Source organism: Paramormyrops kingsleyae, chromosome 2, assembly GCF_048594095.1.
Source record: "Paramormyrops kingsleyae isolate MSU_618 chromosome 2, PKINGS_0.4, whole genome shotgun sequence".
NCBI lineage: Eukaryota > Metazoa > Chordata > Actinopteri > Osteoglossiformes > Mormyridae > Paramormyrops > Paramormyrops kingsleyae.
This window is the reverse complement of record NC_132798.1, coordinates 13054865-13078825: the sequence shown is the minus strand read 5'-3', so window position 1 is coordinate 13078825 and position 23961 is coordinate 13054865. Positions and strand designations below refer to the sequence as shown.

The 23961-nt window shown below is 45.8% G+C and overlaps 1 protein-coding gene across 21 annotated transcripts in view; it reads left to right on the top strand.

Annotated features, from left to right (window-relative positions):
* The window catches only part of rimbp2b (RIMS binding protein 2b), a 112870-nt gene that overhangs the window by 26561 nt on the left and 62348 nt on the right, over positions 1–23961 (top strand). For 6 of the 21 annotated variants that reach the window (XR_011984992.1, XR_011984997.1, XM_072705863.1 and 3 more), the window contains exon 1: positions 4880–5094. The exons of 2 other annotated variants lie outside the window; for them this stretch is intronic. Coding sequence is in view for 16 of the 19 variants with exons in the window: in XM_072705863.1 (XP_072561964.1) it covers positions 5083–5094 (12 nt within the window). In the remaining 3 variants the exon portion in view is untranslated. Of the gene's footprint in view, positions 1–4879; positions 5095–23961 lie in introns of those variants that run through there. 13 more of the 21 variants (XR_011984986.1, XM_072705844.1, XM_072705853.1 and 10 more) reach the window with 7 other exon arrangements.

Below are 23961 nucleotides of genomic sequence, written 5' to 3'. Positions count from 1 at the left end.
CGCCCCTTCCTGAATGATGGCGGCCTTCAATAATGCAGCTCGTTTCCACAAGATCATAAAATGTTCATCTAATTTTTATAAGGCCGTTAGCCGGCGTGACAGATCCTGGCGGGCGTGGAAGGAGTGGTGGTGGGGAGAGCAGAATGGGGAGGGGCTGAAGCACACCTGGTAGTAAGTACTGTATTATCTTGAGAACAAAGAAAGAGGTGGAGTGCTGCAACAGATGACCTGGTCCTCATTATCTCCCTACCTAAACCCCGCAGAGCTGGTTTGGGAAAAGTTGGATTGAAGAGTAAGTGCAAGGTAGACAGCTTGTGCCCAGACCATGTGGAAACACTTTCCGGACTGTTGGAGAAGCATTCCAGGTGACTACATCTGAAAGCTGGGTGAAAGACTGCCAAGTGTCTGCAAAACAAAGGGGGATTATTTAAAAGTCTAAAATTTAAGAAAATTTTGAGATGACATTTCTCTTGGTTATTGCAGTATTTGATTTGTATTACTTCATTGCCTTGAGGCCTTTTACTATAACATGAATAATATAGCTAAAATAGTTCAGACTTTTGACTGATACTGTATGTACACATCTGTCCATCTTCCAGCTGCTTATCCAGTGTAGGGTCACTCTGAGCATGTTAAGTTTTTCCCTTGTCTCCCAGATGTCTCTTTCAAAATGGAGGTTTTCTTGTCACATATATTTGCTCCAGTCTGGTCCCTGCCGTAACCCTGTTTCTTCTGTAAAGCACAGTATTTACTGTAAATAACTGTCTTTATTGCTGCCTGAGCCCCATATCGTGTGCTTCACCCATCCCGGCCCGAGACGCTATCTCACACGCATACATCCTTTCCCCTGTATCGTCTTACGTTCGTTCCCCCGCCCCTTCGACCGAGAGGACACTGGGGTGTTTGTGTCACATCACCTGGCCTTGTTTCATATGGGCCCTACCTGATGGGAAACGGGATCCTCGTACATGGCAGGCAAGGAGAGACAAGGCAAGGCAACGGTGTCTCCAGGCTCCCTGTCGTCTGGAAGCAAGCCACTGCTTTCTGAGCTTCAAGGGGACCGTAATCAGATCCCTCAAACAATGTGTCAAAGGCGTTGGTGGCTCTCTGTGCTTTTCTTGAGCTTTAAATGGATCAGGTGTTGTTGTTGATGTTGATGTTCTGTGAACATGGTTGGGTTGTGGGTAGCTTTTCTGTGCTGTCACAGGTGTTTCATTCTTTCATTAAAATTAAATAGTAAATTTCCAAAACTCAGTCCATTTTCTGTTGTTGTTGACATGAGCCAATGTCAGGCTTCCTCATTGTATGTTACAGTGTGCGTTCGAAATTGAATACTTGCTTGCTGGGTAGTAGGTGAGATACAGGTTGAGAGATGAGGAGTATGTCTGGATTCTCAATATGGATGAGACGGTAGGCCATTGGCACTCTGATTACATACTACATACTGCGAAAGACCGAAGTATGCAACTGATGGTCACTACACTACCCCACAAAGTCACTGGAGCTGCAACCAGAGATGAAGAATGATGCTTGCTCAGAAATTTTTGTCAGTATGGCAGAAGAAGTGCTGTCTCTCTACAAATTTAAGTAGAAAACAATATCCAGTTTCATAAGTTAATTCAAACGTATTTTTTCATTGATAGTATTTAACTTCCACAGGGGTCAGGCTAAATCTGGGTCAGGTAAAATGCAAGATAGCAATCACAGTGTGTCTGAGTCCATATGTACGCATGCATACATATATTACTTTAACAGTCTTCTAACAAAATTTAGTATTAAGTTTGCAAGTGTGATTTCACATGCTCAAACAGTATTGGGAATCAAAACAAAGTATAAAGTTATCCAATGGACAATTTTCATTAAATTTCCAAAGCCACAGAAAAGTACTTACTTAGAAACTTTCAATTTCATCATTCTTATGATGTACCTCAACTCCAGTCAGACACTACTTTGAGAAAAATGGGCAGGTAGCTATATGGTCAATGAGATTCTCTTTATTGTGTCTGTGTGTGTGTGTGTGTAGGTACAGCATTGGTCCTTCCCCTGAGGCCTGCTGGACCCCAGTAAACCTCCCACTTCATAGTTCGATTCGGCCGTCAGAGGCGTCGCTAAGGGTAGGAGGCCAGCCTCCACCTGTACCTGTCACTTGCACTGTAATGGACATCAACAGCACTTTGTTTGGAGGGTGGAGGTTTCAGAAGCAGCCTGTCTTCTAGAGGAGATGAGAGGTCCCTGGAGGGTACAGCAAAATGCATTAAACAAAGCTTCCACCCAGCCCCCCCCCCCCAATTTACTTTGTGTTTTTTTTATGAGATGAAATGTAAGGGGATGAGTCATGGCAAACTGAATCGTCAGTTTTGGGCCGTCATGTGACGCCCCTGAAAAAACTCGGGTTTCAGAGCAAGGTAGTTGGGAAAGTTATGAGCTCAACCTTAACAGCAGTCATGAAATAAACACACTTTTGCTGAAGAAAGGCAACCGTGTCACAGCCTGGTTGTTTAGGTGTCACTCATGCCGAGAACAAGGTCACTCTTACGTCCCTCAAACGGATTCTCTGTGAATAATACTGGCTTGCTGATACTGTGTAGAAGACCAAGACATGTGCATGACAATTTCATAGCTTCCAGTTTATACACTGTTGATTCTGTTTTTTTGCGCATTTTTATTGACTAGTGTTTTGCACATATTCTTAATGTTACATGTTCTGTCCTGTCTTGTTTCGTGTGAACCGCTGGGGAAGTTGCTATCCCAATCTTGTTGTGCCGTCATGTATAAATACTAATGACAATAAAGAATATTCATATGTAGTGCTATGATTTAGTTTGAGCGCCTTTCTAAGCCGTTCCTCCTGGACCCCCGGTTAGTTTAAAAATTGCGCCCTTACTTTGCTCTTGAGATGTGGAACGATAAATATGAGGTTGTCGTCAGTTCTAAGGAACCACTCGCTATTTTGTTTGACTGGCTGTTTATTTACCTGGGGACCCCGGTGTATTGTGGACGGCAGGGCGGGCAGAGGCCATCAAGCTGTAATTTGATCAAAGTGCTTGGATGGTGGTTGCGGGGTTCACGTGAACAGAGGCGTCGGGTTACGAGCTTTAGCAGGAGCCCTGTGCCTCGGCTGCCCCATTCCGTCCTGGGAACAAGTGATCACTCCAGGCTGCTGGGAGGATGAGGGAGCTCGTGTGCCGACCATGTACCGTCTGCGTTTGGGAGAAGGTAGGAGCTGAGGGTGAGGGATGACCCTGCGCTGGGGCTCCCAGGTTTTAGTTATTGCTGTTTTTGTGAAAGCATCTCATTCTTCTACTGAAAGAAATGGCATTGGCTTGGCAGGGCGGCTCAGTCAGACAGCATCGTTGCCGAACACCTTTGGGGTTGCTGGTTTGAATTTGGGCCTAATTCAGTGTATGTTTGTCCCAGTCTTGGTGAGGTTTCCCCTATGCACTCCGATGTCTGCATACTGTACAAATACATGCGTCCGAATGTATTCTGTCATGGATTATTGTCCCATGCAACTTGTAGTCTGCCTTTGGCCACTGGTTTCCTGTTATATGGTCTCTAATGGCAAAAATCCCACATAGATAGCTGGTTGCTGGGTTTAGAAATTTCTCTTCTGTCAAAGAATAAGGAAGGGTGTCAGGTTTTGGTTTCAGGTGTATGTGGGTGTCTGCCAAGTTCCGGCTGTTTAACAGATCAGTAGAACAGTAGATGGATTTGCAGACTAAGAATATTATAAGGGTTTGGAGGCTTTAGGAATTTTTGATACAGTATAGAGATAAAAAGAAAAAACCTTTCATGGTGAATCTTCACGTCTGGATTATTGCCTTTTTTCTGTCCATGTAGATGAGCGTGTCTGATGATGTAGTTGATGTGTGAACTCCTGTGATGAGCAATGCTGGAATAGTTGTGGGTGGCAGGTAGGGTAGTGATTACGGCAGGAAGAGCAGCGTTTCGGAGCAGGTGGGATTCAGCTGGCAGTGCAGTGTTTGAAAAGGGGAGGATATTACAGACAAAGCAGTGTGGCATTTGAACTTATTTGTGAGCTGAAGATTATAACTGTAGATTCTGGGAATGTGCTTGCTTGATGTGACCTTGAGCAATATGTTGTTGCTGGCATTGGATCGTTCTAACTCAACTCAACAAATGGGCTACGCTCAACCATCTCACAACCATCTCGTTTTTCAGATGCCTGCATCTTAATAATATTGTCACTTTTATTGTGTCATTTGAAAGTTCTAGGTTCCCTTTACAACATATAGAAAAAAAAACAGAATAGTGTTTCTTGTTTTAAGGGTTTTATTGAGCTTCAAATAAAACTCTTAAAATAAAAATAAAACCCTTATGTTTTTTTTTACTTCAAAATGGTTCAGTTCTGTTATGGTTGAGCATGGACGACACCAAATATTTGTTGATTTGAGCCAGAATGACCCTATTATTATTATAACGGATTTGTATTCCTTTGATTTTATCGGGTGAGAAAAGCCCTGCCGCACTGGGGTTAGGGTTAGGGTTAGGGTTAGGGTTGCAGTGTTGCATAATGCTGTAGCAGCATACATAAAACATTTCTGTGTCCAATAACATGTCGATTTGTCTGCTAGGCTGATCACTTAGAGTAAAATATCCAAGTTGGACAAACAAAAATAGGGGTGAAGCTGAAATGACTTCCCCATGGTTCTTCCCACCCTGCCAGCCCATAGCTCTCCTTAAGTGTCAGGTGGAGTTCAGCTTGGGACTGTAGAGAGGGAGCACAGAGCCCCAGGCTTCGCTCCATCTTCCTGTTCTTGTGATGACTCACCACCTTCTTCCTCCACTGTTGCGGAGACAGAGTGAGCGAACGAGCAAGAGAGAGATAACGGATGAGATCTGAATGGTAGCAAAGAAAGGCTGACAAGGAAAAAGAGAAGAAGTGAGGGAAGTTAAGTGCTTGAAGTTCCTCTTCTGACAGGTTTTCTTCCCTAATGGAATGTGTGCTGAACCACCTCCTACCACATCTTTGTTTACAAGTCTGGAATTGCAGCTAATGTGCCGAAGACGTCTTCAAAACGAAAGTGACGGCCTACTTATCCTCAGACAGAATCCTCCGATATGCCCATGCACGTATGTCTTTTAAATTTTGCATGGCCATTGTAATTGGTTCTTTTGGGTTTTGCAGGTAGCGGTGGTGAGGTATTGTGGCAGTTTCTGATATTCTGAATGCAAACAGCCTGCTCAAGCACATTATTATGCAGCCCAGTCCTAATTTAACCATTTGGAATGAATAAGGAAGACAAGCTCACGTGGTGGTGTTTAGAGTAGAGTAGGTAGGTGCGCTTTGATGCACAGGCTTTCCCATGCTAAAGCCCTGGGGCCTCTTCTAAACTAGGCAGCTGCCTAGGGCCAGATAGGTACAAGGAGGCCCAGACATGGGGACCCCCCTCCGCCCCTAGGGTGGCAAATTTTTCCATGCCCCCCCCCCACTGCCTATTGTCTTTGACAATCATTGAAGACAATAGTAGGGGGTCTGTGATGACTCAAATAGCCCAGAAGCTGCTGGCCATGTCAATGAGTGCCTGAGTATGGGCCATTTCAGATTCAGAATCAGGTTTGCTGGCCATGTATGCTCACACACAGAGGGAGTCTGACTCTGCCTTTCATTGGCTCTCAAGTGTACTTTGACTGCAGTTTCACATACATATAGTACATAAATTCTTCACCACATGATCACCAAGACCGTCAAGCTACATTTCAGCAGTTCTCCTTCAAGGCTTCTTGTTTAGTAATTATTTGAGCATAAACACGGGACTTCAAAGAATTATTGGCTAATAATAAATTTTGTGCACAAAATAATCAGCTTGCTACTAACGTTAGTGACGCTTTTAAATTTGTAGCCATATTTCCCAAAGTCACAAGTGATAGGCTGATTTTATACTGTTACATTTTACATAATTTGGACAGTGTGCAAATGATTATTAAAAAAACCAAAATATCAGTTGCTAGTCTCTTCAGTAGACTGAGCGCCGGTACTACCATTCACATAAACGTTACATTGTAACTAGGAGGGACAGAGGAGGATAGGGTGGTTCAATTAATGGCTAAGTTGAGGCATGTATCAGTAGTAATATTTTTTAAGAAAAGCGGATAATTTATTAACATTATATTTTCAGCCGGCATGTGATGTGGGAGCGGTCCATTGTCACATCAACATCACACGTCCTGCTGTCTCGCACAAGCAGCTGAAACATCTGTCAGTATCGCAGTTGTCATTGACAGATTCACACGTACAAAAGATGCTTATGTTCTGTTTTCAGCACGAGCATCATTTATGTTGTGTTTGAGAGTGGCCATAGCAACTCAGCGGAATATAAATTACTCTTCACTGCGGAACATTTAAACCAGTGTTTCCCAATCTGGTCCGCATGGACCCACAGACAGTCCATGTTTTTGCTCAGCTCCTGGTCTACTGGGAGAGAGCAGAAACGTGGACTGTCTGGCAGGGAGCTGGGAGGGAGCAAAAACATGGACCATCTGCGGGTCCCCGAGAACCGGGTTGGGAAACACTGATTTAAACATTTGAACTGAGTTGCAGTGACATGCAAGTGCGGCCAACAACACGGACATTGTTTCGAGTTTTAAAATTTTGTTGCATTCCGTGCCTTGACATTGTACATACGTATAGTTAAATGCCTTTTCCATCCGCTTTCTGGATTGTGCACAAAAAGACCTAATAAAATGAAAAATAATATAAAAAATTGTTTTATTGTTATTTTTATTATTTTAAAGTTTAAAGCCAATATTATAAATATCTGTATTTACATGAGCCGGTATAAGGCAGACATGAGGAACACCCATAACAGGGTGTTGATAGTATGAAGAGCATGTGGCCTGTTAGCTGTTAGGAGTCTTCATTTAGTATTCAGAGGGGAGAAACCTGACCTAAGTCTATTGGTGCTAGTGGCCGTCAGGCTGAGCTAGAGTTTCCCTGACCGCAGCAGAGAGAAAATGTCTGAAAATGTACAATAAATCTCAAAATAACGTTAATGCTTTGCTAACCCTACAGTTAAAAACTGTGAGAGTGTGAATGAGAGACTTTTGAAAGACACATTTATAAAAAATGCATGATAAACAGCTTTACTAGTCAGCAAAGGGTACATTTACCTACAGGAAATAGTGCCCGAGGGAAAGTGAGAGGAATGCTGGGTATTGTAGTCTTTTACTGGGAAATCTTAAAACGGGCTGAGTGCTTATAAGCGAGATCAGATCCAGAAAGAAGTTGAAAAGAGTGGAGTTTGTGTTACAAGATGGCTTTGGTATCATATCAGTATTCATATTCACTTGAACACGGTGAAATTCCTTGTAAGTATGCGTCCAGCGTGTCGTAGCCAACGTCCAGCTATCCCAAAGCTCCTGGATTCGAACGCGAGGATCAGGTACGAAACGCCCATTGTCCAGATTTGAGATTTGAGGTCATCTCTGTCCATTGTATTTATCCTTATTCCTGTAGATTCCTAGTACATATTTTCTAGGTTTTGTCTCAGTGTAAATATTGAGACCTCGCTTCTGAATGACAGATTATAATGACTTTAGCACCTTGATAGAGTAAACTCATCATGGTTCGCCCTGCTAGTATCTTGCGAAAAAAGTTGATCTAACCCACAATCAAACCTTACAGCAAGATTCAAGGCCATGTGTTGGACCTTCAGTCATATGTTTCCAGATCAGTACCTACTGAAGGACAGACTCTGTATGTGTATTTGCATTTTCAGTCCCATCTGACTTCGATATGTGATACCTTTCAACCGTTGTCAGTGTTCTCACATATGTAATTTATCGATTTAAAGGGCATTGGTGATAACTAAATAATTAACTCAGGTGACCGATGAATTTCAGTGATTTTTTTTTTTCATTTTAGGACATGATTTTGAGGCTCCTTAGTGATGGAGGACTGAAATTTGATCCCTTTTTCAGAGCTGGACTGACCTTTGGCATCTTGTCATTCCCTGTAGTATTTGCTGATGCTTTCCTGAGCCTTAATGATAGACCTCTTTAAAATGTAAAAATAAGGCTGTTTTTGACATATGTCAGCCACAAATAGACAGTCAGCGCGTCATTCTCCAGAATCAGCAGATCATTAGTGGTTGTGTCAAAATGGTCCCATGTCACCCTACGCACACATACCCTAGAATAGCTCCTGTTAGCCAGACACGAGAGCCGTTGTTCTGCCGGGGTGTAAAATTCTGTTCAGCATGGTTTATTCCTTGCCTTGACTTCCAAACATGCCCATCACACCCGCAACCCCAAAAACAGAATCCACGGATCCCACCTTCAACGTGCCCCTTGCTGTGACAAGGGGGGCTAGTATTAGTACACACTCATCCCAGGATGAGGAGGATGGTTGGTGAAAAGGGGTGGGGCCCCAGCATAGACTCCATCCTGACTGTAATTGTGCTCTGAGTTACTGCCCTTATTACATTTTCCTGCTTATTATATTCAGCAGGCTCCATTAAATAGATAAGTGGGCTCACTGGCAGTATGTGAGTCAACACGCGGCTCAGCATCTCTGCATAGAGGATGCATGTTTCTGAGTAACCACGGCAACCGCAAGTATCCAGGTAACTTTTTGTTACCTCATTACACTCCAAAAGTTTTTTAGGAGATGCTTTCGTCCAAAGCGACATGCAAGTTAAGATCAAAGAACAGGGTTAGACAGATTCTCTGAAACTTGTAGGGTTAAGGGCCATGCTGAAGGGCCCAACAGCGAAATTGCTGTTCTTGGCAGGGGAATTGACCTGGCCCTCTTCTGGTCCTAACCTGCACCATTCCTCCTTAGATACTGTGCTTAATATTAATGTTTTTGTATGAATTGTGAATGGTTTGTACAGTTTTATTTATAGCCAATTTTACAGTCAACAATTTAATAATAGGGTGGTGCCACAGGTTCTTATTTATTGAAGAGTATTAATGAGGATTATTTCTTTCTGTGGCCTATGTCATAAGGCATGCTGATTCCTGGAGACCACTGAACCATGCATTACACTGCAGAGGATAGGATGGAAAAACCACGGAACATCCATTCTCCTCTGTCAGCTGCAACACAGACTCAGTTGTACCTTGTGATGAGGTAGAGCGCTTCATTAATGAAGTGGCTTAGCTGACATTCTTATCTAAAACCCGTGCAAGGGGAACTGTTCAGGTTAAGTACCTCGTTCCGGGTTATGACAGCAGAGCCCCCTTCAGGAACTCAGTGCGGTCGCCTGACTATAGATCATAGCAGGTTGTTTTTGGGAAAGTATTGTGGTGGGGATTGGAGCTGGTTCCGTTTGGGGATGGCTGCCCCAGAGTGGCTGGTGCATGGTGGGACGTGGGCCTCAGAAGCTCACTTGCAGCAAGGTACTGGTGAAATGAGACCAATTGATTTGGTGGGGGCGGGGGGGGGGGGGGGGTTGGTACTGCCTGACACATCTCCTGAGCTCTGTAATGCATGTCTTGCCTTATTTAGGTCGGGGGGGGGGGGGAGCAGTCCCACGCTCAACCAAGCCGATAAGGGTTAAAATGAGGTTCTCCAGACCAAGACACACACCCACACTGTTCTCCATAATCCGACAGATCAGACACAGTCAGAATTAGGATAAACAAATATATGGGCAATTACTTCCTAATGTGCACTGGCTGGTCAGCATCACCATGACCTAAAATGACATAATCTGGTTTTAAGTTGCGTTAGAAGCTCTCCATCCCAATTTGTGCACACATTTGTCTGTTGTATCTCCTCCGCTCTCCCACCATTTGAGTTTATTGGACAGCCCTTCTGTGGCTCAATTCCGGGTGTATGGTGGGGGGGTGGAGTTGGGGGTGGCACCTTTGATATCTCTGAGAGACATTGCGGCTCACCGACAAGCAGGAAGTTGTCATCTTTCATGTCAGTAATACTTTGGCTGCTCAGTCTTGGAAGGGCGATACAACAACAGTCATATGATAAAAGTGAACCAAACTGAATAAACACGCCAAGGGCAAGTCCAAAAACTGAAGCTGGTGACGGCGGGTTAATGACAACTCTCCTCACTACCAAAACAGATGCTGATCAATCATCATGCCCAGCCAGGATTGTGGTTACTACCAGCTGGGGTCATACTCAAACCTACCCAGTGCACTGTATTATCTGGTGTAAGTAGTACTTAAGTAGCTCTACTCATTTCCTGAAATACACGCACTTGCCTCTATGATATTCAGGTGCTCATTGTTAAAGAATAATTAGAGCTAATTAAGTAATTAGGAGAGGAGGAAATTGGAACAAAAACATAATGACATGCCTGCTTTGTGATATCAGGCACTGAACACAATGAAAACAAATAAGAAGTAAATAAACTGTTGCTGTTTACATATACTATAGTTAGCTTCCCTGTCTGTCAGCATGAAGTGTTATATATTCAGGTATTTTCCCCAGATGATGTAAACATGAGCTTTTGTATCATGTAGTAATATTAACTGACGAGGGCACAAGCATAATAAGGAAGCGAGCTGATCTGTGTTCGTGGTTACACTCTCACACTGTAGCAGAGCTGTGGAAAAGGATAGTGGTTCTCCCAGGCAGAACCTGCAATGACAAAAAAAAACCCCACATCAGATTACCAGCCATCGATATTTGGGTGATAGCCAGATTTCTGGTTTCCCGCATGTCTGTGGGATTCGCTTATCTGTTGAAAACCACATTAACAATATATTACTGTAAGCAAGGCTGCATGGGCTTGGCTGGTTCGCTCATAGAGCTTGGATGATGTTTAGTTTTTTGCCTGATTGCACTAAACAGCAGTGGAGGTGAACCAGCGGTCTGCTCTGGTGCGCCTCCTACTGGCTGTTGGAAGGCCATGGCACTCTGAAGCCCTTCCACGTCTGCCTGCTCTGACTGCCTAATCCTCTCCTAACTCCTTTTCCATTAAACGACGGCAGGCACACTCAGCTATGGCTTTTTAAAGACCCGCTGACCTCATAGCAAGGACCCTGGCGCTCAATAGGAGCACTGAGAAGCTGAAGTTAGGAAACCTTGTGTGCGTGTGTGTGTGTGTGTGCGTGTGTGTGTGTGTGTGTGTGTGTGTGTGTGTGTGTGTGTTTTCTGCCCCTGAAATATCAAGCAGACAGTGGCAGTGCAGTTAGTTTAGCTGTCAGTCTACATCCACTTGAAAGCAGTAGGGAGGGTTGCTAGTGAATAATGAATTCGCACCCTCTCTGTCCACCTCCTGAAAGTGGTATCTGCACCTCGCTCTTCCTTCTCAGGACTGCAGGACTTCAGAGGGGTGGTGGATTCTGTCTGTCCCCGATTCTGATGATCAGATCTGCAGGAGAACACTGTTAGAAGTGCATCTCTCTTTGACGCTGGGGCTAAGAGCTGCTTCTCCGTGGCACTTTGGCAGGGTGCTAGATACTAGCAGGGCAAACCGATGCATGAATCGGGCCATGCTCCGATGAAGGAGAGCCGGTTGAACTCCAACGGCTCGGGGCTTCGCCATGTGTCATTACGGGCCTGTTTTGTGAGCAGTGGAGAGGTCACCTACTCCATGTAATGCAGTCAGCTCCATGCAGGCTGCTTTGGGAACTTTGTCCTGTAATTATTTCATTGATGATAATTTCTTCCTTGAGAATAAATGGAGGCATCTTATTCATAGCTAATATTTCAAAATGGAAAGCCTTTGAAACATGCAAGCGAATGTCCTTTCCCAGCCTTTTTTAAGCTGGTCTTGATGTGCTCTCTGGTTGTCTTTGGCAATTAATCAAAGGCTTGATATGGACTCCAGACCTTAAGTTTCCAGACACAAGCAGTATGATGGCCGTCTGTGTCAGCTTTAACAAAACCCTGGAATTTTTTTCCCCTTATAATATGAGAAGGCACACAGCTTAAAATGGCCTTTCAAAGAAGTAACTCATGTGATACAAACAACAGCTGGGATGCTGACCTCAGCCCCTCTCTGCTCCCTTTGTTTACCCATTCCTTTCTTTTCTGGTTAGCCCCGCCCCTTCACCCCACCCTCCCTGTCCTCCGGTTGAGGGCCGGCGTGCAAATTGCCTGTCTGGCCCCTCCCATAGGATGGACATTCCCAGGAATGCAGCCTATTGTCCTTAATCTCTAAAGCCATAGTGCCAAGTGTAGCTTGATTTGAACCCGGGATGTTGTGCCTTGCTGTGACAATTACATGTGGCTGGTGACAAGGTTGGCTGGCCGTGTACAGCCCATAGTGCTGGAGTCCATAGTGCTCCAGTCATCCAGATGTAGATGCTTATAACTTCACTCCTCTCTGCCCTTATATCACGGCCTTCGTTCTGCCCTGGGGATGATTTCCAGGTTTGTACATGCCTCCTTTTGTTCTGGAAAAGAACGGAAGGCAAGAGAGAGAGACAGAGGTCTGCATGGGAAACGTGACCTCAGTGTATTTCCCTAGGTTTAGTGTCTGATTAACAGGATATTCGATGCGTCTCTACACCCCCCCGCCCCCCCCCCTCTTCCCACAGCATGTTTCTGTGGCTGTCATCACAGTGTGTTCTGTACGCGATGCAGCCCAACCAAAGGAAGAGAGAGTTGTGAATTTAATTTTTCAGAGTGTTAAAACTCTGCCCCCCCCACCACCTACGCCCTACCCATCACCGCATATGGTGTTCACCACACTTCTCCTTCAAGTCATGTGCTGCCTCCCCGAGCCAAGGGGAGCGAGTGTGTGGCCATCTGCTTGAGTGATGTGACCGGAGGATGTCTGCTTGATTGATGCGATTGGTCGTTGTCTGCTTGAGTGATGTGATTGGTGGTTGTCTGTTCGAGTGATGTGATTGGTCACCGTCAGCTTGAGTGACGTGATTGGATGTTAGCCTCTTCAGTAATATGACTGGGGGCTCATCCTGTCGAGTGATGTGGAGGTTTAATCCATTTCACCACCCTCTTAGTGCCCTAGGAACCCCAAATCATAGTGCTGTGCAACATTGAACATTCAGGATAAAAGGTAATTGTATTTTTTTTTTTTTTCTTACCAGTGCCTGAATTTTTTCATGCAAACGATACCCATTTGCTTAATGAAGTGAATCATCTTAATACATCTAAGGTAACTAAATTGCTCTCTGTATTCCCGTAAGAGTTTATCTTTTACTTCTGCATTGGAGATGCCCATCTCTGAAGTGGCTTATGGTTTTATACCAGCAGATATTTTGGTTCTTATTAATACAGCCCAGAGCAGTCACAGGATCTTTGTAGAATTCAAGGGAGTATTTTGGTGCAGACAGTAGGGACATGTACCTACCAATATTGTGTGGTTAGGGGCTCATTTAGTCCTCCCCAATGTTGAAAGCAAACCTGTGTCCTCGGTAGAATTAGCATTATTGATCGGTATCATTATTATTATTAGGTGCCATTGAGTTGATATTGACTCCTGGTCACCAATATAGATGGAATTCCTCTGGAACATTCTGTCCTCTTTCTGGCTTTCCAATGGCATGTTCACCATTGAAGTGGTTGAGTCCCTCCATCTTGGTGGTCAGTCATTTTGCGTTAACAGTGTGTCATGATGGACGTGTCTAATAAGAGTCTAAAGTTTTTATGGATTACCTGAAGCTGGCTGAGAACATCCTCATGGGTATTATTAAGCAATACGCTGGAATTATTGTTGTACGTTTGAGTTATTTGTAGTTATAAAATGGGTTTGTATTTGTCTGTATTAATGGTTAGCTGTCCTCTTTATTTGTGAGGGGTAACTAGCCACCTGTCTGCAGGTCGTAAACTACTTTGGTATATTATAACGTTAAATTGCAAACTACCTAAATATGAAACATACAGATTATGTGTTGTTGTAGCATATATGTACTGTATATATTATATTGTGGGAAATAGCTGATCCTGTAAATGCATATCATGATATATTTTTGCTTGCACAGTGACTCGGTGGATAACTGCCATTTTATCTGGCCCCTACTCTGCACATGAAGTCCAGGTTTTCCCCCATTTTGTGTGAGTCTCCTCCGCATACTCCAGTCTCCTCCTATAGTCCAGAGACATGCGATTAGGTGAATTGGTATCTACTGTATATAATGGTCATAGAGTCATCATGGGTGTGGGCTGTGATGGTCTGGCACTCCATCCAGTGTAATCCTGTACTAGGTACACAATTGAGAGGGGGGGTGATTGTTCATCTGTAATGGTTTTAATTGTTGTGAGAAAGCAAGTAGTGACCAGTGAACTATCTGTTAACTTCACCTGAGTTGCTGCAGAATTTGTCACATTTGCTGCTGTAGTTATTTCCGTTTTCTATAGCTACTCTTGCGAAATCATTAGATTGGTTGGAGTCAGATTTTGGAGTTAAAGCTGGGAGACACGGTTTGTTTGCATTCATCTTGCAGGTCCCTTTCTGCCAGTGAAAACTGCTTATTCATAAACAGTGTTTAAAGAACAGCCCCGTCTGTCAGATCGAATGGCAGTGAATCACGTCAGAGTATTATGAATCACGTCTGAGTAATATACTTTTTAATTTGTTTTGAGCCCCCCCCCCCCCACTTTCTGAATGATAAATCAGTCTGAACCTGGCAAGTACTGCAGACATAAAGAGAGTCTATAATGCCAACTTGTACCAGCATACTAGTTGTTCTTCTGTCTGGGTTCCATCATTTCATATTTGTTTCTCTTGACTGCTGGTGGCTCGCATAAGTTGAGAAATTCACTCCGATTTGAAGTGAGCTGAAAACAGCAATCAAGCTGGAGACAACATGGATTTTGACTAAAATAAAAGCGCAGCACAATATGTTTGTGGTTGTGGAAGACTGGTGTAACAGCTGTCAGTATTGAGCTTTGTCGCTAAGTGTATTTTTATACGTTTTCATCTAACCTTGGGAGCTGCTCTGGGCACAGTCCACCGGGCCGAGGCCCTGGGGTAGACCCAGGTCTTGCTGGAAGGATTATATCTCCCAGCAGGCCTGAGGGCACCCGCAGATCCCGCAGAACGATCTAGAAGTTTGGTCTGTACAGCTTGATATGCTACCACCGTGACCCTGACCAGTGGACTGAACATGGATTTTTATAAGGCATTTTACCAAACCGACAGATTATCAGAGGGTCTGGGTTCAGAGTGTACCATAAAGGCCAGAAAGAAGCAGGAGAGTTTAATCAGACATCCCTCAATTACTGGAAGAACCCAGGATAAGGCCTTTAGGATTAGCAAGCGGAAAAGCATGCAAACCAAAATGCAAAGAAAGACAGCAAACCCATAAGCATAAACATGACAGACATGGAGGGGTTTCCTTGATTTTCCTGTGACGCATGCCCAGCTGGCCCTTTTAATAAAACCCCAACCAAGCACTAGCATTCTAGCCAATCAGGGCCAGCCAGGCCTCATTAACCTCATTACCTGTGAGCTTGCGGCAAGTGATCAGTCGCTGCAGAAATGTCAAAGAGCATTAAATCCAGTGCCCTGCTGTTGGCGTGCCCCCACTGACACAGTTAAATGTCACCTCTGTAGTATGAGTTGCATCCAGCTATTTGCATTATTCTGGGTTGGCTGTTAGGATTTCCTGCAGCTCATGTATTTTGGAAAAGACAATAACTAGCAGAGTGGAGAAAAAATCAATGGGAACTTTATCCCACCAGCAGGTATCAATTCTGCTGCTACAAGCCTGTAAGGTGTATAAAATTGGGTTATTTCTTTCACTCACACTGTGATTGCAGTAGTGCTTACCTTAGAATTACAGGTGACTGTTTTGTTTTGGCATTAGTACAATTTGCGCCTAAGAGATTAGGCTGTATTTCAGAGGCAAGCATGGTGTACCTGGGGGAGATATGTTTGTGAGAGCCTCCTTGATGGCCTTGTTCTTACGCGCAAATGCGAACATGCAGAGTGACGACTGTCTGTGTGATAGAAAGATTGTTTTGGCTGGCCCGTGCCTGCATGTGACACTTCTTTGTGAAATGGCAATTTCTGGTATGAAGGGCTGCATTGCAACCTGTTGTGTTTGTGTGTGTGTGTGTGTGACTTGAGGGAGGTCTTCTCTGCTGTGATAGGTTGGGGTCTGACCTGTCTGTCTATTTGGCACTGGTCCTGTTACAAATCTGCGTACAAAACTGGCTGTGGAGATTCTCCTCATGTTACGCAGAGAACAGTCTGTACTGCTTATTATCCAAAGAGCCCTCTGTACCTTTCCGTTGGCCAATTCGTACTGCCTTAAATATATTACTTTGGCATCTGAGAGTAGAGGCGACACTCCCTTAAATCACTGGCCAGTAGGGGGTGCACTTCTTTCTGAGTTAACCTCCTCATGCGCACATGCAGGCTGACAAACACGCTTCAGTACACTCAGATACACACGCAGTCTGTCACACCAGGCACTTATGCTGTCCCAGTTTAAAGCCCGGGAGATATTCTGGAGATGATCTAAAATTTAACCTGAACCGCTTTCAGAAGCACAAAATAATCGGAGGCATGCTGAAGTGTTTTGCCCTATAAAGAAAACAATAATGCAGGAATATAGTGATATCATTGCCCTACATAATCACGGTGGAGTGAGAGAGTGACCTCACGCCTCCCGGCTGCCTCTGTGTGTGGCATTGCGTGTCTTGCCTGCGGTGCGTAGCAGTCATCCAGGAACTCCTGTTATCATGCACAGCCAAAGAACTTGCAAGTAGAAGAATCAGTATCTCTGAAATGCTCATTTTGTGTGTGTTTGAGTGTGTGTGTTTGTTGTGGTGCACTGGCATCCTGTCCAGGTTTCTCTGTACTTCCTGGCATGGGCTCTGAGGTTATTGGAACTATGTACAGGATAAGTGATACAGATGTTTTTATTGCTTTTATCTGCATCACCACGCACCTCAGCTTGAGGCTATGTCAACCTGCTTGAGAGACCGTTGCTGTCAGGAATTTGCATACAGTATATGTCATCACTCCTTGACTGTTTTTATTTTTCCTTGCTGTGTCAGCAGTTGTTGACGCATTATTGCTGACAATAATTACCTTCATCTCATCTGTCAGATCTGTCACAGGACTGTAGTCATTTTGACAGGGGGGCAGCTTGTCCCTTTCTCTTCTTTGGCATGTGGCCTCTTGCAGGGGCGGGTGAGGGGCTATACTTAAGAGTGCCCTTTTCATCAGCCTGAGAGTCCCAAGCCCTTCCAGCATGTCTAGGGATTAGCAGAATTAGCGTGGCGTCTCCTGTGTTATCCCCAGGTAAATAACATTAATCAAGCTCTTACCTTAATTAGCAGCCTTCTTTTTCCTCCTGTTGTGACCTGGGGGGAGGACGAGTGGGGGCGGATAATGGAAGGGGTGGGGCTCAGCTGATTTGACATCCCCCCTTCCCCAGACTGGCCTCTCAACTTGCCCCCTCTTTACTCACACCCTTCAGATTCCAGTTACTCTCTGTACCTAACAGGGGCCACCTGCCTCCCGGCAGGAATGGAAGTATGACTAAGGAGGTATAGATGCTACGTAACATTTTCCAGACTGAGAGAGAGGCGATGAAGTGGCCCTTTTACACAGAACTGCAGGATGACGAATGATGGCTCGTACACGGGATCTCAGCTGCTTGACTCTTTCTTGGTCTCTCACACACTCTGTCACCTTTATCTCAGGGCAGGTTGAGTAATAATAGGGTCAAAGATACAGACTCATCAGTGTGACCATGGAGCCTAGAACATGGATACTTTTCTCTGAGCTGTTACAGAGAGTTCCCTGTCTGAGCTCGCGTTCTCGTCCGCCAAGCTCCTCCGCAGAGACAGGGGCTGGCCGGCACTGCCTAGCTGGCAGAGGGTAACTCTTAGCTGCAGCCAGAGAGCCAGCTCCCTGCCCCCTCCTCCTCCTTGCTCTCGCCCCCATGGAGCGAAGAGGCTGATGGGTCTAGGTTGCTGGGCGATGACAGACTGTTGGCGAGGTCCACTATCAGGTATGTGGAAGGTTAAACGTGTGACAGGTACTTGGTTGGTGGAGGGGTCAGAGGTCCCCGGAGAGCCAGGGACCTCAGCCAGCGTGATCTCGAGCGTCAGCTTGCAGTGGGCGAACGTGAGCCTTGCAGGATGCCAGTGAGTAGCACAATCCCTGCTAGGGACAGCTGGCAAGAGCTAGTCGACTGGTCACCACCACTGCATGTCACATGACCCCTTCCAGCCTCCGTAAATTCATTACACGGAGTGTCGCCGATCCCCATGAACCCAAACCGACTGTATTGGTGGTAGCGGTCGTCCACGCCGTCCCGCCCACGTATTGGCCGTGAGCTTAAAGCTGACATCGCGCGACCATCTGCCGGGGGCTACCTTCAGCTCCACTGACGGCGTCCCCCCCCACACCGCCAGGTGCCGTCGCCAGACAGGTCTGGTCTCGGCGAGTCGGCCTGTTGGTATCTCGCACGCGCCAGTCACATGCTCCCTTCTGAGAGAGCAAGGTGGGGCTGTATGAGGATATTTGAACCTCATGTGTGCATGGAAGTGGGGGACAACATGCGTTTTTTGTTCTTTTCCCTTTTAGCCCTTGGTATCCTTTAGAAACGACGTGATTGGTTGGCTCCGGGCTGCGAGGAGCCCGCTGTAACAGTTCGGCGAGGTAGACACTCCGCTTCTAATTGGGTCGACCAGTTGGCTGGTTGATTCCGTGGCCCCGTCAGGCTCCGTTACACGCTGTGTCCGCTGCTCGTTACGGGACTGCAGCCAGCGCTGCCGTTCCCACGCGCGGCTCTCAATGCCTGCCACATAGTCCTCCACCATCATTTATGTCTCGAACATTTCCCTGACATCTTTTATCCAAAGCCACTGAGACAGCTTTTGTATCACTTATTTTACATTTTAAATAGACACTGCTTGCCCATTCTTATAGTAGTATTTGCTTATAATGTCCTTTTTTCTGAGGCAGACTAGGGGTTGATTAACCAGCACGTGGGTTTTGATGAAGAACCCGTTTGGTCCTCCACCCTTAGGGTGGTAATGCCCGTTTCGTGGTGTGAGATCTCGCCCAGTATGAGTATACATGTGCTGATCTACGACCTAAGGGGGGCATACACGGTCAAGGACACAGCCATCCAAGGACACGGTTTGAGAACAATTCTAGGATTGGCTGCACCTACCAAGAATCTGACTGAGGCAGCCAGGCTGGTTAAATTACAGCATGAGCCCACATGTGTCATGGGTCATTTGATATTCGGGTTGCTTCTTGGTAATTTCTATATACATCAGCTGAGGGTTTATACATACCAGAGTAACAAAAAGGCAGAGCTTGCACTTTAATAAGGTGAGCGCAGTGTGTTGGTTAGCAGGCTATGGTGCAAACCTGCCCCGCCCCCCCCCCCCCCCCCATGTGCGTGTGAAGAGCAGGCAGCGTGGCAGTACGGAGCATGAGGGCAGAGCTGCGGGGGGGGGCGGAGCCTTGCCTTTGAAATCCCAGGCAGACACTATTTGCTCACCACAGGCGACGTGTGGCAAGACGGCGTAGCCCAAACCTGAAAAGGACTGTCGTATCGGTGGGGTTGACTGTCCCCTGGTTACCGGGGAAGGTGAACGCATGAGAGAGCTTCGCACGGACACGGTGCACGATGCTGAAAGGCAGGGAGACAGGCGGATCACACAGTGAGTGTGTGTCTGTGCATGTGTGTGTATGAATCCTGCTCCTGGTGTGTATGTTTGAGGGTGTATATCTGTGTGTGTGCATGTGTGTGTATTGTTATATACGGCATGTATATATACACAAATATGCATCATTAACCATATATAATATGATTATTATTTAACTCTAATATGATAATATAATATTATATATGATTTTACTATATATATATTTATGCATTTTATATTTAAAATCTATTAGAAGGTTCTGGTATTACCATTAAATAGGTGTTTAGCCCATTATCTTGTATCTATAAGTGGCGTGTAACAGTATAATTGAGTTACTAAATCTGTCCAAAGTGTACCTTTACACTTTCCCTTCAGCTATGTAAACTGTCGATGATATGCATCGTTCAGGATACTGCGTTAATTAATTCGGTATTTTTACGTAAGTGCAGTCGGGTGGAGGGACCGCGGCTGCCAGCCGTGCTACGGCATGGCGAGAGGTCCTCACCTGGTTGCTATAGAAACAGCATGCATCTCTAAATCCTCATTTCGAATATAATCCGAAATGTGCCGCATTGTATTGCATACATGACATATAACATACGCTGCAAACACTGATTGCAACTACGGAAAGGTTATAAATAAAGGATTCCTGGCATTGTTGCGCCTCCATATTCCCCTCCGTGTGTGATGTCTGGCCTGAGACAGGCTAGACAGGCCGCTGCAGGCCTTATGGTGATGTGAGAGGTCAAGCAGACTTGTCACTGGCAGTGCAGGTTTTCATTTTGGTGCAGGAAGCCAAATGTGAAGGTTCAGCTTATGGGAGAAAACAAACATCGTATTTACAGCTAGAGACGGTCGGATGCCATAGCAACGCAGGTACAGAATGGATTTATGATGAAAGGATGTGTGGACAGGCCACGGGGGAATCGGAGCAGCTGTATCCCGAGAGATTTCCCTTTATTCCCGTAACAGACCGTGACAGAGAGTGATGTATAATGGCAAAAAATGTATTGGCAAAACAGGGTGGGTAACATTTACTTTATCTCACGGGGTAGTGAACTGAAAGCTTTTTAGACAGTTTCGATCAGCTTGGTAAATCCATTAGATGGTCGTGTGCACGTAGCCCATCCGAATCACGTGTAATGCCACATGTGCCAAAGTAAGCTTCGTCGGTGGGTTGGAGCCATAGCGCGTTATACGTCTCGTGAACGTAGGGTCAGGCGTATGCGTTACAGCCGCTGCAGCATTTGGCCGATCGGTCACCTGAAACGCACAGCTCGGGTCACGCACTGGCTGAGAATGCACACGGGTGAAATGTCACCCAGCGGCCGGACCGGTGCGTCACCCTGTTAGTCATCAGGCCCTGGTGCAGCCTACCACATGTCCACGGCCCGCAAATGTCATGTTTAGCTGGACGGGTAACACTCTCCTACTTACAAAAGGCCTCCTATTGCCCCTTCAGCAAGTCACCACGGCTCTAAAACATTACAGTTCATTTATTTGGCAGTCGCTTTTATCCCGCTACTTGAGAAAACAGGGTCAGCCAGTCTCTGGAGCCTTGGGCCCCCAGAGGTTATTTTCCCCCTGCTTGGGAGGTTTTGGTTACTCTACTGCATTGTCCTCTTTCTTTCTCTTGTCTTAATTTTGTTTGTTCCTATGGTATGTAGACCAGTTCCCTATATGTGTGAACATACTTTGGCCAAATAAACCAGATTTTGTGATTCTGCCGATCATGGGTTTTGAACCAGACACCTTCCGATCCGAGTCCTAACCTGGTGAGCCACACATCGCTCACCTCACCAGCATCCCTCAGATGACTGGATAGCCATTGACGGTCAGGCTCACTCCTCCGCTCCCCTGATGTCAAACGCTTCCATATAAATAATCTGCCTGGGCTAACCTGAGAAATGGCAGCAATGTATACTTGCAGAAGAGAATCTGCTGCTCTGCAACTGTGACATGTGAAGAACCTTCTGGAGCTTGTCAACGTTGATGGAGGACAGCAGGTTAAGTATTCGTAATACTTAGCCCTGTGACAAGTACTCTTACCTCATATTTTCCTAGCTGACAAAGTGGCCCATAAGAGGACCCAGAAAACACATAAGATGTTGATTGATTCTAGAATTAGTGCTGCAAGTCCCATGCAGATATGAATAATCCACCCAACTATACATGCACAATAACAATTTTTTTCCATTCAACCATCTTCTTACCCCTTTGACCCTTACTGCTTATGCTGTTCAGGGTCACAGGGGGGCTGGAGCCTATCCCAGACAGCCCAAGGTACAGGGCTGGGATATACCCTATTTTATTTATGTTCATAGATAATCTGTAGCCTTCAATTGACTAGTCTGTCCTTAAGTACAATACTATCCGCTGTTACCGTTTGAGTAATTTTACCGTTTACAAGTACTATTGGAGGAATATGGTAATGTGTGGCCTATTTGTTCTTGGATTTGTGCTTTGATTGTTGGGGGTGGAGGTGGGGTCGGAGAACTCATTAAATGTGACTGTTCCTATCCCCTGTTTTGCATTTGCTATGCATTGGTACACTGGTGAGTGTGACTGTCTCCATTGCCGCTGCCTGCCCCCTAAGGGCTGCTATTGGTAATGCAGTGCACAAATCATCACCAATAAGCAGGTGTAGGCTGCCTGACAAAGGGAAGGCAGTTTGATGCAACTGGTTGTCATCATTGTCCCCCATGCCGCCGAGGGGAGCTGATCCATCCTCTTCCATTCCGTCACCCCGCCCCGTCCCCGCCTCCTACAGGCCAGTTTTAATCAGCCCTCTCTGAAGGCTATGTTACAAGGGACACTTCGTTATCAGATTAGCAAAGGTGGCAGCACCGAGCCTCAAGTAAAACTAACAGCCAACTCCACATGCAGCCAACTGCATTATTAATCTCTCACAATGAACAGGAAATAAAGAAATATTCACTGGCCAGATGAGAGCTGGTCCATTCGAGCGACTAAGAACCAGTAAGGGGGCAGGGTACGAGTGAAAGCGTGGGAACCCCTCTGGATGGATGGATGGATTCTCCTCGGGGAATTAGACAGTGCCTCCACGTTACTGTCATGTTTCGGGTTCATCTGGGGGGGGTAAGGGGTGGGGTTCCTCTTGTTAGGGGGTGAGTTCATCGGAGCGTGTCTTCCCAGATGGAATCATTACTGATTCTACATCCCTAATCGGAATGTTGCCAGCTGCTCACAGTCACTCTAGGCAGGGGAGGGGGATGCCTGTCTTCCTTTTTTATAATGGGGAGGGATGCTGGTAAATGTGGACACTAAATGCTCTAGTCTGCATGCACTAAGCAGCGAGGGGCGTGTTGACGGCGCGGGGTACGGCGTCTCACCTGAGCATGACCTTAAAGGAGCCATGACTGGTGGGAAGCGGAAGCGCAGTGGGAGATTGGCCGTGCTCCGGCAGGAAGCGCTTTCTCCCAGCAGGAAGTGCCCTGTCCCCAGCATGAAGCGGCGCTCCTTAATTGCACACCTGATTACTCAAAATGTAGCTCGTTAGGCCGAGACCTGCCAGCCATTGTGGTGGAGATATCAGCGGGTATGTCTCCATGATGGCGTGGCGGAGACGCAGGGAGGAAGGCGGGAGTCTGCAGTCGAGGGGACGGAGACAGACAGGAAGGGAGCGAGAAAAAATGGAAAAGCTTTCAGGGGCCATTCTAGGGTTTTTAAGGTAGGGGATGTAAAAGGAGCCGTATTTCACACAGAGGGGTCAACCTCATCATTAGCCAATTATATATTTTGAATCAGTAAGTGACAGGGGAGGGGACACTGCGTGAGCCAGTCAGCTTTCAGCTGAGACTAGTGCCTCTGTGGCCCCACCCCTTTATACACCCCTGCACACTTCCAGTACCGGATCATAAAAGATGCAGCTATACGATATATTGAATGGCGGGGACCCCCAAAACACAAATCAGTGAATACTGTTCTTCATTGTTATTAGGGCTCCCAGCCCGCCCACACTGAATGCCACACTCTGCAACTGGGGCCAAACTCACTCACTGCCCCCAAAATTTGTATTTCTTTTGAAATGTTATACTAACCAGGTACGAGCTGAATATCCAGTTGAAACAAATATACAGTACAAATAAGGTGTTCCTTTCAAAGCCGATTGTCGTCTGATCAATATTTATGAATATATCTATCTTCAGCATTTCTATCGGTTTTCTTATTGGATTTCTAGGATGCGTTGATGCTCATTGGCTGCTACACATGCTCTCCCTCCTGCATAACCTTTAACTGTAGGATATTCTCCTCACCCAACACCAGTTACTCATGTGCGTGAGAAGGAGAAAGTCTTCCAGAAATCCCTGAGCGATGTTTGTTTCTGTTTGACCTGCATTACTCTGTTCTGTTGTCTGTTGTATTGTGTGCAATTTAAAATTGCTTGATTTATTGTGCTTACACAGCTCACTTGCTTT